The 18,169-nt window shown below is 36.3% G+C and overlaps 1 protein-coding gene across 1 annotated transcript in view; it reads right to left on the bottom strand.

Annotated features, from left to right (window-relative positions):
• ppp2r5b (protein phosphatase 2 regulatory subunit B', beta) overlaps positions 1-17,442 on the bottom strand; it is a gene marked incomplete at its 5' end in the record, with an annotated part of 26,028 nt that extends 8,586 nt beyond the window's left edge. Inside the window, 6 exons of the mRNA XM_015373821.1 lie at positions 3,253-3,361; positions 7,645-7,704; positions 8,869-8,999; positions 10,553-10,645; positions 11,779-11,880; positions 17,178-17,442. Of these exons, the coding sequence (XP_015229307.1) occupies positions 3,253-3,361; positions 7,645-7,704; positions 8,869-8,999; positions 10,553-10,645; positions 11,779-11,880; positions 17,178-17,442 (760 nt within the window). The remainder of the gene's footprint in view (positions 1-3,252; positions 3,362-7,644; positions 7,705-8,868; positions 9,000-10,552; positions 10,646-11,778; positions 11,881-17,177) is intronic.
• Positions 17,443-18,169: the final 727 nt, after the last annotated feature.

The raw sequence follows: 18,169 nt of genomic DNA, 5'->3' as shown, positions 1-18,169 counted from the left end.
CTTCTGCCTCCATTTATCTGTTTACTACAGTGTGTTGAATTCATGTTAATGTGTATTTAAAGACATTTCAATTAGTAGAAAAAATTGCAGGGGGCAGGTTAAAATCTTTTTTTTTAAAAAGTCTAAGTCAACCAAACCTTTCGCGACCCCCATGCAGTACCTCCATGGACCCCCTAGGGGTCGCGGACCCCCTGTTGAAGACCTTTGATTTAGACCATCAAAGATTTTAAATATCAGACAAAACTAAATTAAAAATGAGTTTTATTTATAGGTTTTATCTAGGAATGGAACAAAACTATTCAACTCAAGGTGAAAAAGTAATCACTCCCTGTTTAAACTGACCAACAAGGGATAAAATACAAATTATTTTGCTTCTCCTTTACCAGTCACGCCTACGTGATTCGCACAAAACCAGCTTAAAGAAACCCATCTGACAACACAAGGTAGACCAAAAGACTCTAAATAAAGTACCATGCCCTGGTCTACAGATATTTAAGAATACAAACAACACATACACTCAATTATATAAAAGTTTATAAAGCTATTTCTCAGGCATTGGGACAGCAGTAAATCATAATGTAAACCACTATATATCAATGGATAAGACAAAAAACAGTTGTAAACCTACACAGGAGAGGGCAGGGTGTGGGAAGTTGCAAAACTACCAAAATTACTCCAAGAGCAGCATCAGCAAATAATCGTAGAGGTTATAAAGGACCCAGAACATAATCTAAAAACCCTAAGCTCTCAATAGTCTCAGTTAAGGTTAGTTTTCAAATTGTAATTGAAAGCAGTCTTTCCTAAAAATAGCAGTTTCAAGGCAAGAACCACCACTGAACAAAAAAGAAGAAAAGATTTTGGTAGTGTGATTGTCTGGGCCTCTTTTGCTAGATCAGGACATGAAATGTCCAACCAACACTTTGTGGCGACCACATATTTAGTTCTGCTTTACTTCTCTGGTTAAAAAACATCCATGCAGAGAGTAATTTTTACCTCCGTGTAAAAACTGCTCATCAATAAAATTCTTGTCAGCATGAGAAAGTCTATATATGAAACTGATATGGGACACTGAGCATTTTTTGTGACACACTGATATGGCCAGGCAACCGCTGGCAGAGAAAGTATCATTGAAGTTTTCACTACCTGCACTGAAAGGTTCTTTGTTGGTCATTCCTTTTATTTTGTTCCAAGGCTAAACTGAAAGTTGGCTCTTCCTCCTCTACTGATCAGATGATACGATGGAAGAGGGAATATGTTGGAATTTCTCCCCAAAAATGTATTTAATGCAGTCGACTATGAAATCCCAACATTCGAGGACAGTGTGCTTGTAGTCCGTGCAGATTACAGGGTGTGCGGTTCGTTTAGGGATTTAATGCATTAGGGTTATGCAGTGGGAACATTGATCAGAAACCCATTTGTATGTTTTTTGTTTTTTTGTTTTGTCTGACTATAGCATGACCTCAAGCAAGCTGTAAAACCTTCCAAAGTGGCTCCTTTCCAGTTATTGTAAGCACCTGATATCAGCCGCTGCTGTCAAAGATAGAAGAACCACTTTTTGGAATCAATGTAAAAAACATTATCAACTAGCTATTTTCCCTTAATAAGCCATAATTTAAGGGCCGTAGTTTGTTTTCACTCAGCCTAAAAAGGCTAAAATACACTAAATTCTGCACGGCGAGATTTTTGCTGCACAATATTCCAAATGACTCTAAAATATGCATTTCATTTGGGGTCCGGCAGATATTTTAAATTTAGTTATTTTTTCTATATTAGCAAATAAAATTGTTGAAACTTTGGCTGTGTATTTCACACATAATGTCTCACTGATTTGCCTGATTTTGGGTTGTTTTGATAATATAGTTCTGAAATTGATTACAAGTGAAAGCATGGTATATTTCACACATTTAAATTGAATCGGTAGGAATGCTGTAGTTTGACATTTTTAACCCAGAAGTAGGTCAGTCCTGCTCCTGTCTCCCCCCTGATCCCATCAAAGGGAGTTTTTTATTAATGCTGTGTTAATAATGTATGTGTGAGAACCAGGAAAGGAGCAAAGGGGAGAAATGTAGGGCACCCAGAATACACAAACACAGAACAAAGCAGAAGAAAAACAAAAAGCACCTTCTGTATAAGCAAATAATGAAACACAAATAAAAAGCACAAACATGCAGCCTGTCATCTGAGCTATCAAATATTATGACTCCATAAACACAAACACGCCCAAGCACACACATAACAGCACAGCACTGAGGTGAGTTTATCACTGCAGTATATTTATGGCACACTTCCCCCACCTAGTGGCAGACATGACTCATTGCAGTATTCTCTATGCAGCAGTCAATATAAAAGCTTCATTTCTTAGTTCTCCTTTTTATTGGCTTTATTTAGAGAATTAACTGATATTTGGATCTGGTGCCTAATGGGTTCTCTTCCAGTATTTCACTGTATTCATCTCCATCCATCCTTACATTAACACTGATCAGTTTTCCTGTCATGCCCACAGTGCCAAGGCACCAACATAGTATTTTACAGTGAAGATGGCATGTTCAAAGTGATATACAGTGTAAGATGTCTGCCATCTTTAAAGCCTAAAAAGCTTCATTTTCATCTCATCTGAATAGAGCGTTACATGGAACCTGTGTCCCCCTCATAGCTGTTAACATAATAGTTTTTCTGCCAACATATAATGCATCTGTTCCCATTACCTCTTGATTGCCTCGTTGAATAACTCTTCTGTTCTAGCCTGTTATGAATTTAAATGCAAAACACCAGACAAAACACACAGTATGGAAACAAGTACATTTAAGAATGATTCTTTATTTTTGTTTTTTTCTTTAGATGTAATACGGTCCACAGATATTTTAATTGACTTTGACATTTTGAAGAAAAATTATGCCAAAATAAATATGAGGTACCTTCATTGGTATTTTAAAACTAATAAAATACTTAATAGTAAAAGACATAAATCCTGGTTTGCTTGGGCTGTTTGTTTTGGTTGCACGGTTAGTGGTTTTTCACTATGAAGTTGGCATGTGTGGATTCTTCCCTGGTGACTGAGGTTAATTATTTAGTCTCACTAGATTTTTGAGTGTGCACATTTTGAGGTATGAGTGTGCACAGTTGTTGGTCCAGTATGTCTCTGTATTGCACTGAAATGGACTGGCGACCACACCCCTATCCCCCCATGATTATGCTAGGACAAGAGTGTATAGAAAATAGATTCACATCATTGTTTTTAAGTTAATCACTGACCTGTGCATGGAAGATGGAGAGGGACTTTGCTGTATGTAGCGGGATGAGGACCCGCACCAGGAACTGCTTGTGTTCAGCTTTCAGGGGCAGAGCAAAGCCATTTATGATGCTAAAAAAAAACACAAAAAAAGGAAAACAGTTATAGTTTCTCTTTGATCTGATTTTCTCCTATATTTGCTGCTGCTGTGGTGGAAAATAAGACATAATTGACTACTTCTTCTTTCTTTCATACACATCAAATAGATAATGAGAGAATTTGAATAGCATTGATTAGAGAAGCATTTGAATTTCTGATATTCACACAGTAAAAACACTGTTTTGTAAAGTATTTTTAGGATCACGGAGAAAAGGAATATCAACAAAAGGAAAAAAATTGGCAGCCTATTACAGTTGAGACACTTAAATAAGTACCTTTTTTATTTACAAGTTCAATTATGTCTCTTAAGCAGGATATGATTTAGAGTTGAAATGATTTTTATCCAGTTAAAAAACGGGAATCAGATAAGGGGAGATCAGACAAGGNTGCACTTTTCACCAAAAAGGCCTCAAAGTGCAACAAAAAAGCATTTAAAAAAGCATTAAAAAAGAAATACATAGAGATAAAAGAAATAAAATAAAATAAAATAATAAAAGCTGTTTTAAAAGAGAAAAAAGAAACATCTAAGGGGGACCAAAAGCTAAAAAGAAATGTTTTAAGGCCTTTTTTAAAACACTCAGTGGACTGAGGTGCCCTCAAGGTGTCAGGGAGGGAATTCCACAGCTATGGGGCAGCAGCACAAAATGCTCTATCTCCCATTGTCCTGAGTCTGGTTCTGGGAATGTAGAGCAGGTTTGAGTGATTTTTTTTGTGATTTATTTACAATTTCAATTATGTCTCTTAAGCAGGATATGATTTAGAGTTGAAATGATTTTTATCCAGTTAAAAAACGGGAATCAGATAAGGGGAGATCAGACAAGGATCCTTGTAAAGGTAACGAGTGTAATAAGAGTGTCAGCCTTTTTCAAGTAAAAAAAAAAAGAACGAAAAAACTGCATGGCAAAAAACTATTTATACTCTTACTAATAGTTTTCTTCTGGTTGCTGATTAACTCGTAGCACCTTTCAGCTGGTATTTTAACAATGCTGAACACAGAGGGCCTGGTCTCCAAAAATAAAATAAAATGGGGACTGAATGTCATGTGCGTTTTTTTTTTTTTTCTAGTATGTGCATAAGCGGTCATGTTGCGGGTGTTCTTGAAAGATTGCTGTGCAAATCTGTTTTTGGAGCAGATTTGGTTCCAGCCATTAAAATAAGCTGTTTGTGTGTTCAACATGCAATTTGTGAGTAGTCGTAAAAGGAAGATGAGGTTCTAAGCCATGTAGTGGAAGTATTTAATTTTATAATTATAATTCTAAATATTATTCGTAGAGCACTACAAATATAAAAATATATTAAAAACGAAAAATAAAACATAACAAACAGTTCTGACCTGCCCCCCAAGAGTTCATGCGCTAAAACAAGTACAAAATGTCTACAACATAACAGTGCTTTTTGCGCACTCACCATGTCTCTTGAAGGTTTTATTAAAATTCTGTTTTTTTTATTTGCCAAAATATTTAAGTTTCGTCCTTTTTGTTTTTAGTGGGTTAAATTATAAGAAGATTTTCTGCCATCTCGCTGAATAGAAATTTTTCTTTATTGATATTATTCCACTTGTTATTTCAGACAGTCCAATGTCTATAAGTCTACATCTACTTTTGCTACATCATTTGACATCATTCCAATGCTTCCTTTGTGGCAATCAATGACCGCAGACAGTTTTCTGTGTCAGTTTGCACCTCAATTTTAGAAATACCCAAAAATCTATAAAAACTACTGCTAAGGTTGAGTTTCTGATAAGGAAATTTGCTTTATGTGGTAAATGTTTACACCTGCATATCCATCACCCATGAATTTGTAGTTCGATCATTAGAATATGATCTGCATGTGAGATAAACCAGGTTTGCATATGCTGTCCGCTGACTTGCACATGCTTTAAAGATCTGCTTTCTTCAAATAAGAATGTGTGCACCTGTTTAAAGGCACACAAGCCTCAAAAGATTATGCCCCAAGTCTTGGTTTAAAGAGATCAAAGCTATGACTCCTAACTTTTAGCTAGACTCTGGCTTGGCTATGGAAAATATCAGGGTTATTTTAGTCGCATTGAGCTTTAATATATGAAATAATTTATCTAATTAATTTAATTGTACTTAAATGAAAAGCTAATTATTGTTTTTATATCAAAATCTAGTCTCAGTAAAACATAATGTTTAACTTTTATCTTTTAAACAACAGAATAAATTGCTGCTGTTGTCCCCAGGGTATAAAAAATAGTGATTCTAAAATTAAGAACTGCACTGGATCTAAAAACCTTTGACTTTATATTATCTGAGGCAACAAAGAGACTTTACTTTGACCTTTTTCTCTTAAATGAAAACATCTGAGTCTAGAGTATCTGTGTTCAGAAATATCCAAAGGTTTCCATGTTCTTTTCAAATGTATTTTACTCCTCTGTTGTGTGTTATTTGTAGTCGGGCTTCCAAAAGAGATCTGTGATCTCAATGGGACAAACCTGCTCTGTTAAAAGGAAAATGGATGAATGAATTAATAATGACCTTTAACAGCTACATGATGTTAACTGTTTATTTCTACTTCAAAAAGGAAGCAATCCAATCCTTAGGTTCAAACTATGTGTCTAACTGTCTGTGAATGTTTCATTTTCTGTCCTTTATGCAGTTTTAGTCGGCTGATTGCAGGTAAATTAACTGAAAGTGATCTGAATCAGCTTTTGTGACAATCCTCAGTTATGGGGATGAACCATGATCCCTTGATGCAACATTTTTTTAGTATCCATTAGCTTTGAAAGGATGTTGCATCATTAATGGATTAACAGTGTAATTCTCAGCAGTGACGATGGTACTTTAACCCCTGTAATAACTGCTAAAACATCATCTAATTCTCTAATGATTCAAACCTGAGAGTTCCTGAGGATTTATAGGCATTGGGTTCCAACTGACCAGGTTAATGCATAATAGTTTCTAAGAGTCTGAACAGGAGGAGAGTGGGAAGCAGACTTGGAACGTGTGACTGACTCTGAGCATTTCTCTGTTTGTAAAGATGATTTATGTGTTTGTCTACCTGACTGTTAGATCTCATGTCTAACTGGCGTCTTTGTGTGTTTTGTAGAGAGCTGCATCCTTCTTCCCGTCTGAAGTTAATTCTGCCTTCCTCGCATCGTTTTTTTCTCTGAATGTCTATCTTCTTCCTCTCTCTTACTTTTTGTTTTGCATCCTCTCTCACCCGTCAATTCCTCCCCCTGTCTGTGTGTGGGAGGAGCTATAAATACCTCCGTTACCAACAACATGAATGCAAGCCTCTCTCTCCCCTGGCCCTGCTCTTCTTCCCCCACCTCTGACTCACTCTTCGCTCGCTCATCCTCCTCTCCGACCATTCCTCTTTCATCTTGGACTCATCCTCATCTTGCTCCTTCCCTTCAATCTACAATCACCTTCTGAATCCTCACAACTCACTATTCCATTTAAAGGTTGTTTTTTAATCATTGAACCATTAGCTAAAAGAATGGTTACATTTGAAAAGATTAAACAAAACAAAACAAAACACTAAAACAGATATGGTTCCCTAAATAAAAAAAAAAAGTAATAATAATCGATTTACGTATTGTGAAGCCTTGTTTGTAGGCAGCATACATCCCATTTAGCATCTAAAGGCAGGATCTCTTAGTCAATGTTGTTTTAAGTAGTAAGTAGTAGTAAATTGATGTTTCCTAACATAAGTATGGTATTGTTTATATTTCAACAGTTGGTTATTAGAAAAATGTTGAACTACCCATTTACCTGATCACCATGTTTCTACAAATATGTACAATAGAGTGTGTTTTTTCTATAAAAAGAGGTAGAGCCATTAATAAATTTAAAAATTTCAAACCCAACAATGTTCTTTTTATATATGCAGAAATATGCAAAAGTAATCAGCAACACCTTAATTCTATTATTTTCTCAGCCTCTTCCTTCTTTTTCTTCTTATTATTAATACTCATCTTTATCTAAGGAAACACGTCTTGTTTATCAGTTTGGCTTCATATCTGTCTTGCTCAAATTATTTCCTCAGAGACTCATTTTAGATATTATACAACTATATGACTCACATTCTGTGCTGGATGTCTCTCCTTCATGCCTTCTTTAAAGCTGCAACATCTATTCTTTACAGGCGGCATCACAGCTGCTTTATTTAACAAGTCAAACATCTAGTCATACATTGATGATCTGTTCCTGTTTAAGCAAATGTTTCTTTATGCTGCTTCTAATTCCTGCTTCATGCCTGGGTGAAGGGGGCGGCTTTTTGATAACACAAACCTGCCGAGGATTTCCAACAGCTCCGCCACGCCGTTGAAGTGCTCAGTTTCATAAATGAACCTAAACAGAAGAGAAAGGGAAACTGTTAAATAGATGAGAGTGATTATCTTACTAAATGAGTTTAAAACATAGTTTACATTTTTTTAACAGTTTAATATTTAAACATTACATGATCAGAACCTGTCAGAAATGTATAGTTAAACCTCTTGAGGAGATTTGGGTCTGGGCAAAATTATTTAACTCTCAGGATAGAGGATGTTGATTTTTTTTTACAAAAGGATGTGTCTCACACGGTGATTGTTAAGCAGTTTGGACTGTTTTGGACCAATCACATCCTTTCCTTTCTATTCTTAGAAACATTGTATTTAGGTGAAGAAAGCACCAAAACTAAAAGTAGAGCTCAGCTTTTTTTTCCTGCAGTTAACACGTGGAAAAGATGCAGATAAACAAGAGTAGCTTTCTGGAAACATTTTAAAAGCATTAAGGGTCTTTCAGACGGGTTGCAACGCATGCAGTGTTGTGCTCTAAAACCCATAATTTTCAGCACTATGGGCCGTGCAAGGGCACCAAAGAGCTGCGTTGAACAAGCGAAAGCTCCCTACAATGTACCACCCAGATGCGTAGCCAATAGAAACGTTGCATCAGGATGGAAGACCAGACAGCAAAATGGAGAAGCTAGTTTTATGTGTCTGAATCCCACAAACTCCTGATACAAGTTGAAAAAAGCCATGGCATGGAAACAAATCTCCAGCCAAATAGGTGTCCGTTGTGTTTTAAGTCATGTAGCTGACAATTATTTAATATTTGCTTTCTTGCTGTTCTTCTCCTATCTATTAAAGCTAGTGCTTGCTTCTTAGTACGGGACAGATATAGCAGCATATATGCTACAGACAGCACAACAAATAACCCAGTGTCCGGCTAGCACAACGCCGAAACCCAGTGAAGCAGCATGCAGGACTGAGTCTGCTGCACTTAAACCTAGCAGCAAGGCTTGCGCGAACCGTATGATGTCTGAAAGTTCGTTTAATTAGAAAGAGATTCATGCAACAAGACTAACAATAATTAAATGCTTTGTTTTTATATATATAAAAAAAACTATTCTTAACTTAAAACTCAACCTAAATAAAGCTTAATAGAGATCAGTAAGTCTGTTCTTCTCTCTGATAAGAGTTGATGTATGGAATTGGATGCAGTGATATTTAATTTTATTTTTGCAGGATTCACCTGAGGAAGATGTTGTTGATCTGTTTGCGGATATATGCTCGGAGGCCCAGTAATTTTCCATAGACACGGTGCAGGATCGTCTTCAGGTACTCCCTCTCCCTAGGGTCCTCGCTGTCGAACAGCTCCAGAAGCTGCAAACACACGTAATGTAATTACAGCCAGAAAATATGCAGCTCAACCACTTCAAGCAGTCACAATAGTTCTCCAAACTCCCAGCAGCTTTCCAGTAGAGCCACTTCAGCAATGTACTGGTTTTTCATTACACAGAGATTTCAGCTCCAAAATGCAAAGCTGTTATTACATAAGGTTGTTTTAAAATATTAGAATTCATAATTCTTTAAGATGTTTTAAAGGGCTACTTTTAAGCATTTACAGAACATTAATTAATAAAAAACCAAATTCATTTATATTATAGGTGACAGACTATGCAGAGAAAGCTATAAAAATGGTAAAACAAAAATTATAATTCAGGTTTTTTTTTAATTTTTTTTGTATTATGTAATTTCTAGATTGTAAATAGTTCTTTATGTGTGTTAATCGATAGCTGATTGAAACTTATATGCAGCCAAACTGCTGCCTGATTTTGGCCTGGAGCTACCTGTGGACCTCTGCAGCTCCTCCAGATCAGAAAATTGTACTTAAGTAAAAGTAGCATCCCTTTATCATGTTTTAGTCAGGTAAAAGTAAAAAGTAGACTTTAAAGAAATTAGTCAGGTAAGAGTTTAAAAAGGTTTTTGGTAAAAAGGCTACTGAAGTACTGATTAGTTGATCTACTTGCTACCATGATCATAACCACTGATTTAATATTTTTTGAGTTATTAAACTTAGACGATCAAGTGTTACAGTAACAGAATACGTTAAATTACATAAAAATGTTTGCAGTTTTATTACTTGACCTCCAAATGACATGGCAGCATTTAACCAATAAGCCTTGAGTTCCAAACAGAAGGCAGTGCGCCTCTCAATGGTGCATATTTGTTTAAAACAAGCTTGTTTTGGTTAAGTGAAATCACAATGGATGGAGTAGCAAGAAATTTTACTCAACTAAGATTAGTGAACTTTATAATATTTTTACTAAAGTAAAATTAATATTCTGTGAAACTACTAATTTTTTTTCAGAGTTACTTGAGTAAAAGTAACTGAGTCAACGTAAGTAGTTACTACCCACCTCTCAGACTTCAGCTGTGCAGTCATGTCTTGCTATGCTTTCCATTGCTGTATTCATAGTAAGATTAAATTACACAGAGGAGAACTCTGTTTGCCATTCAGGTTAGTGCTTAAGGAAGACATTTAACAGATTTAAAATAGGGTTCAATTGGGTTGGGCTTTTGAGTCCTAGCGCACATCCTTGTTTTTATACTTCTTACTCTAACTGGAAAAATGTTAACATCATATATCTCTTTGTAAATAACCATTTAATTCTAATGTTACAACAGATTAAGGGTTCATAAAGTAGGATTTGCATAATCCTCAATTATGATTCTGGAGATGGTAAAGTTTGCTAGTGGAAAAGCTTTGCGTACCATTTGGGACAATTTCTGGGATCAACTGATCTGGAGTTATGTGATTAAAAAGTTGGACTTTATGTGATGAAATAAAATGCCAGTGAAGCGTGGTGTGGTAGCAACAATGCCGTCATTTAAAGAACAGTTTTTTAAGGCAATGAAAAGATTCCAAGTTTTACCTGCAGGACAAATTTCTGGTCGATGTAGCGTTTGGCCATGGATGGCTGGAAGTCTGGACTCTCCAGGAATCTCAGAAAGAACTCATACACCAGCTGAGAGAAAGAGGCATAAAGTTTTAAGTCGTTTTTTTGCAACCGAGAACTACTTTGACATAATCAACTCTGATAAAAAGTCCACTCTTTAGAATCACTTGAAAATGTTTTGCTCCTCATTTTACAGACCCCTCACAAAAGCTGATAGACGATGAAACACTATTGTTGGGAAAATCTTTAAAAAAAAAACAAAAAAAAACTCCTTTGTTTCTAAAGATTTCAAACAAGCTATTGATTCAAATTTCAAGAACTGGTTATTTTCTTTCAGTTGTCATCTAAATTACATGACATCGTATTGTCATTCAACACGCTGATATTAGTATTCTAGTAACATTCAAAAACAAATCAACATCATCGGAGTATCTCCACCATAGACTGTTCCCCCAGCTGCCCTCTGGGAAAATGCTTTGCAGCATTCCATGCAGGACCAGCAGGTTCTGCAATAGCTTTTTCTCCGCTGCCATAAGACTATTGAACTCTTAACTGGTGTCTGCATCACATTTGCATCATTATTTTGCACCACCAACGCGCTGAACTTTTATAATAGGAGACACATCAATTGTCTACTGCATTTTGCACCATATTTATTTTTGCATTGCACTGAACGTTTTCATACTAATGCCCTTTTGCACCATTATTTAAAACACTTTTTTTTCTCCTATATTGTTACATTATGATGACTGCTGCACTATATACTGGTAATGTTTATCCTACTCCAACTGCAACATCATTACACTGTTAAAAGCTGTATGCAGCAAAATCTCATTTTGTATACATTCACTGCACAAAAAAGGACAATACAGTTCGTCTAAGTCTAACATAGTAATAGTAGTGAATGGCGGCAGCAAGGAAAGTGGAGAATACATTTCTTTAAACCAATCTTTGATCATATGAATGGATGTTTAGGATCTAACATTTGAATTGATTCAGAGTTGGAAAATAGCCTTTTGAACACAGCCACAAAACTGTGGCTGGGTAATCTCAAACTTACCAGAAATAAATAAAAGTAATCAAAGTAATTTACAAATAAACTTTGCCTCGACCACTGAGGTAAATGACATTCCTTCATCTAATGAGCTTGATCCTAAACATAAAGTCCCGTACAGCTCTGGCTTTGTCGGGTGTTGTCATACCTGCAGATGTGGCCATGAAGCTTCAAGAGTCGGCTCGTCTTCCTCAGGGTCAAACTCTGGATTCTCACTGGGAGGAAGGGTGCGGAATATGTTGACGGAGATCTGGGGAAAAAAAGGAAAATAGAGGGAAGAAGATATCAGCTAAGGAGAGAAAGGAACTTCTTTGAGAAATTTGAGAGAAATTCTAACAGAGAAAATTAAAAACTCATTTAAAGATAGGACACATACATTTAATCTGGTCTTTATCAGAATACACCATGTTGTGTAAACTTATTCCAACAAATATACTTTAGAATGTTAATGATATCGAACACCATTAAAATTTGCCTTAAATGTTGTTTAGCTTTCCAAAAAAGGCTGCATTTCTAACAGACGAGCCTGGATGGGGACTTTAAATCATAAAAGACAGAATAGAATAGAATAGAATAGAATAGAATAGAATAGAATAGAATAGAATAGAACACGCATTAATTTGATTGAAATTAAAGGTTTAACTCTATGATGCTGTCACCAGGCAGAAATTTTTAATAAACTGGTTAAAAAAAGACAAATAATTCATATAAACTGTTTTAAAGATATATACTTCAATAAAACTGAGCAACGTTCAGGTGAAGATTCAAAGGCAAAGTACAAATGACCTTTTAATATTCGTTCATTTTGAAGAACTGCAAAATGGAAGAGATCTAAGAGTCCAAAGAATAAAGTTAATTTTGTTTCTGTACTACAGTGAAAAAATTTACAAAACAAATCCAGATGCTTCACAGTTCAGCCAAGAAGAAAAAATGGAAATAAAAAATAAAAGGAATGAAAATATTCAACAAGCCAATAATCTCCATATAGAACAATAAACAGTTCTTTAATGCATTCAAGTCTTAAAAAAACGTTAGGAGTTTTATGTATTATTTATGTGTTTATATAATGTTATTAGTATCAATTGATATCTCTTTAACTAAAATATTTAATTGCCTTTTAACGACCTGGCGGTAATTAAAAGGCAAATATCATGGGTAGATTACCCATGATATTTGCTCAACTAAGAGTAGCACTATCTTAAAAACTTTTTACTCAAGTTAAAGTAGAAATAGGCCATCCATAGAAATGACTCAAATAATGGTAAAAAATGTGCTTTGTAAAATGAAAACTTGTGTACTGAGTTACAATAGTTTAACTATTAAGCATTAACTTTCTTTTATTGGCAATTTCAATCATATCAAGGTATTAATTCCCTGGATATTTGCAGGAGGCCATTTATTTCCCCCATCATTCAATAAAACAATAGGATGCTTCACATTTAACCTTAAATAGTATGTCTGATCAAACAGATGGGTCGATTGGGCAGCAGTGCACATGCTCTGTAAAGGCGGGCATACTTTGTACCATTTTTTGCCCTTTTCGAGTTTCCGTCTCATTGTGTGCGTTGTGTAGTATACAGGTGGTAACGTGGGGCAACCAGCCTCTCACAACCACCTCCGGATCAGGAATCGTAAGGTCGGGAGACGCTGTGCGTGAGATTCTGCTAAATCGGCTTGTAGATCTGCTTCAACAGCAGGATTTGCCCATGAACACCTCACAAGGGCTGACTGAATTTCAAACATGTTTAATTTTCTCCCAACCTTATGATTTCTGATCGGGAGGTGGTCGAGGCTGATCGCCCCTCTTTACCCCCGTATACTACTGCACGATGAGGCTAAAACGATCGAAATAATTCTCACACAACTGGGGAATTGGCCTGAAAAGGGTAAAAAAATTGTAGAGTGTATGCGTGCCTTTAAGAGGAAGAAGCAGTTGCATTGCAGGCAGGAATAAAAATACATCTTTAGGGCTGTTTTCAGTTTCCAAGCTCCTCTCGGTAGTGTTGGTCATCTCTAATGCTGATATCAGCCAGAACAACTGATAAGTCATGCAACGACTGTTCACTAAGTCATCATTTATTCAGCGAATGCCTCTGCACTGACTCGCGTTCTCTGTTTTTCTTAAAGTGCTGCTTAAATCTGAATATCGTTTAAAAATAAGTGACATTATTTCTACTTCATGGCATTTTTTTTCCTCTGGATGTTAAACTACTGAATCAGATAATATACTGTCGATTCTATCAGATCATGTTCAACCCTTGCAGGAGCTGAGACATTTAATCTGTTTGTTGTTTTTAATTCAGATCATAATATTATCTATTCTTGAATTTTAAAGCTTTATTCGTTAATGCACAATATGTAGAAATGACCTAAACGGATATGTTCTGTTATGAGAATAGTGTTTTTAGTTCAGACAATATAACTTACTCTGTGTTATTTTGCACTGCACCAAATCTAAGCTATTGCTCATCCTAGTAACTTGTTCAAATTAGCTTTTTTTTTTTATTTCTCTTTTTTATTATTATTGAGGCTTTTTTTAAGCAGACAGCTGCATATTGAATCATTCCTCTTTCCTTCCACCCCATTTTCACAACTCTGGGTAGAACTAATGAATGCCATAAGCTATATATGTGCTGCAGGCTTTTCTTGCTCCTGTGGGATGTCTGCTGTCCACACTCTGCGGCACGCTCCACCTCATCTCTTCTTCCATCCCTCTTGTTGTCATTATACGTGCTGACTTTTGCTTCCCTCTTTGCTACCTTCTGCTCTCCTCTCCTTTCTTCCGCTTATCAGTTCATCCTTATGCCCCTTTTTTTATTGCCATGTAGGTTAGATCAGTGTGTGGGAGTCTTTCTAAATTTATTCTCTGACCAGTTTTGACCCATTTGCAGATCAGCTTGACCATATATTCCTAGGTCTCTATAAATGAGTTTTAGGACTGGTGGCATTTGTCAATTAAGAATGTCTGTTAAACTAACAGCTGTGCAATCAAATTTATCTTTCAAGTTTGATTTTGACTCAAATTACTTTTAAGTTCAATGTAATCATTTCCTTCTAAGCCAACCAAAAGTTTTGTGATTTATCTTTTACAGTAGGCCTGAATCTAAATTCTTACAGATTTAGCTGCTTAAGTGCTTTTGCATCTGTCACAGTTCTGGTTCTGTTATGTCTTCTTTTGAGTTTTCAGTTTTACTTTGCTCCATGTTTTCTAGTTTTAGTGGTTTAATTCTTATTTTGTTGTGTTCTCTGGTTATTTTTCAGGTTTTTATTTGTTGCCCTCTGCTGCCCTCTTGTGTTCTCCTTTTTCCCTAGCTCCTTTCCTGTTCTGCTCTGTTCAAACCTGCTCCCAATCTGCTCTTTAGTCCTCTCTTTGTTTCAGTCTCCCATAAATACACTCGCTATTCAGTTCCTCAGTGCTGGTTCCTCGTCAACTTCCTTCAACTCCGTATCTCTGAGTCTGCCTCCTTGTGATAGTTTTCCCCCGATGGTTTCTGGTTTGCTTGACTTTTGACTTTATTTTCATGTTTTGATTTTCAGATTTTGCATTCCTGCCTCAGTTTTTTTCGTTCACTCTTCATTATATCATCAAGAAACTCACCTCTGCCTCCCTGCCTCTGCATTTGGGTCCTCACACCACAACCAAATCCTGACAGCATAATTTCTTTGGTGAGGCAGCATCTGATGTAACCATAGAACCTCAACTCTGTTTGGACTGTTTTGATCTGTTTGAGCTTTCAGAGTTAGCAAAATTTTTATGTTTATCTCAGCCTTCAACTTTTCGTTAGATCCATTTACAACAAAGTTATTTAAGGAAGTATTCCATTGGATTTTCATCTCCATTTTAGAAATGATTAATCTATCCCTAATACAGAAATACATACCTAAGGCTTTTAGAGTAGTTGTGATTACATCGTTAGTCTAAACCTATTCAAACCTATTAAACCTTTTCTGCATCCAGACTTGATAAATTATAGACCTATATTGAATCTTCGTTTCTTATCTAAGATTTTTGAGAAAATAATTGCTAATCAAGTGTGTGACCAGTAAGTTTTAGAGCTTATCATAGCACTGAAACAGCTTTGGTGAAAGCCACTAATGATATTCTCTTGACCTCGGATAATGGACTTGTACCTGTACTTCTCGTGTTAAATCTTAGTGCTGCATTTAATATAGTTGATCATAATAAACTTTTCGAATGGCTTGAAGGTTCTGTAGGTAGCCTGATTGGTAAATGGATTGTACCTATGTAGCCTTTATTAAGTCAGGAGATGTGTGTTCAGTCATTCACCCACTCATGCCCACGCTGTTGATGGCAAGCCAGAGTATAGCCACAGCTGCCTTGGGGTGTACTGACAGAGGCAAGGCTGCTGTACACAGCGCCATTGGTCCCTCTAACCACCATCAGTAATGGTGGTTATGCAGGTGAATTGGCAAGGACATGACACGTAAAGCTACAGTTGGGTTTGAACTGACAATCCTTCATTTGAAGGGCAAATTCCTTCATTCGTCTGACAATTTCCGTTTCAATTATGTTAATGATAAATCATCCTCAAACTTCAGGGTTACCTACGGAGTACCACAGGGATTAGTGATAGGGCCAATTCTGTTTACTATATGTATATATGATCTAAAATAATTATTTAATTTAAATCTTACAAATCTATGACATTGTCATGTGGGCTTTTTCAATTTTTTTATTTAGGCAAGGACTTAAACAAATCAAACTTCACTCATATATATACTATTTATTAATTCAATGCATTGTTGGTGTATGCAAACTTCTTAAAAGAAAGCAATGAACTCTTCAGTTATTGCAGAAAACCTAAAAAAACTTTAATAAGTTGAAACAGTTAACGTTTTGTCTGATTTAACATCAAATGGTAAGAAAAACCATTTGCATGCGTTTACCTCCAGTGTTAACATCTAGTTTTAAATTGTGATACATTCACCTGTAATAATGTGCTGAAAAACCAAGGGTCTTTTACAGATTCATGACTGTCCCTGATATTAACAGCATTCAGAAAGGGAGAGATACTGGAATATCGGCTGAAACAAGCTTTCTGTATTAGGTGCTGGGGCTCTGCCTCAGGGGTCATTCAAGGAACACTGTCTTCTATCATCCGCTTTGAGTATAGAGTGGGACTAGAGAGACAAGACTAGGCATCCTTGAAGGATCACCTTGCTTGGATTCTCCCTGTAGGGGTCCCAAATCTTTCTGGGCATGAATATTTCCAAGTTTCCCTTCAGGCACTTTCACCTTCAATAGCTGGACGAAACTGGATGAATCTGACTTAATTTTTCCTGCATTTGATTCTCTTACGGTATTTTGGACTCTGACTCCCCTGATTCAAGTAATGTCTCCTCATCACTTGTAATTTTACGAATTAAAATGTTAAATCTATATATTTCCTCTATTACACAGTTTTGATTTTTTGAAGGCATTAGAGGGTAAATTTTATTAAAGCAAAAATCGCAAGTTCATCCAAAAGAAGATTGCACTATTCTATAATTCAGGGTTTGACCTTTTTTACTTTCTTCCCTTCTTACCATCTTTATGGCCTCTGGGTAGAGAGGTTCGATGAGGACTCCTCTACTAGTAGCCACGCTCTCCACCAGCTCGTTAAGCGCCGCACGTTTGATCTCCTTCCCTTTCAGGTCGGCCACACAGTCCAAGAAATCAAACAGCACGCAGCACTGCTGCAGCTTCTTACAGAACAGGTCATGTAGCTCTGCCACCGGGGCATCTGTAAGAATAATAGGTGGGAGGGAAGACAGAGAAATGTTAAAACCCAGGAAGGGTGATGGAAGTCGCCTAAATGACTTTCCAAAATGAGTTTTGTGTGTGCTTTACATAAACTGTTTGATAAAGTGAAAGAAAAAAGAGCTCTAGCTTTTACATTGTTCACGTTTCTTCTTCTCTCTTACGTAACGAGGGAAGAAGAGAAGAATATTACTGTACAAACACATTTGAATGTGCCCACACAGACAAGGGAGGACATTCATGCACAAACACACACGTTCCTCCAGATTTCTGTGCTGCTGCTGAGTCTTCACATCTGTTACAAATATTTAAGACACCTGGTTTGTTGCCCTGAACAAAGCTGCTGTCTGCCAGCACAATAAAACCCTCCAAAACCCTCAATTTCAAACAAATATTTACAAAAATATTGTTTATGCAGGAATTACATATCACAGACACAATTTGACTTGATTCAAGGAGCCTTGGAGTGTGAAAGTTAGCAGCTCGGCTTGTTGAGCATTACACAATATCAAACAACTAAACACAGATATAAAGAAAGAATTAAAGGATATAGCAACAACAAATAGGACTGACTTTCTGCTTTTCACCCGTATTGAATAATACAATTTGATAGCAAAGAAGATTGAAGTAATATCTAAATCAGAAGTACCTGCAAATATCCTGAAAAAAAAATCTAAAATGTAGGGCCAGTTTGAAAAACCACTTCAAATTATTGGAAAGTTGGACAACAAAACAGAATGAAAGAAGGCGTATAATGAGTAAAAGTAAGCCCTTTTAG

This window comes from Cyprinodon variegatus, unplaced genomic scaffold (assembly GCF_000732505.1).
Source record: "Cyprinodon variegatus isolate N-32 unplaced genomic scaffold, C_variegatus-1.0 Scaffold93, whole genome shotgun sequence".
In the NCBI taxonomy this organism is placed as follows: Eukaryota; Metazoa; Chordata; class Actinopteri; order Cyprinodontiformes; family Cyprinodontidae; genus Cyprinodon; species Cyprinodon variegatus.
Note: the sequence above shows the minus strand (reverse complement) of the source record. Positions and strands in the feature narration are given on the sequence as shown.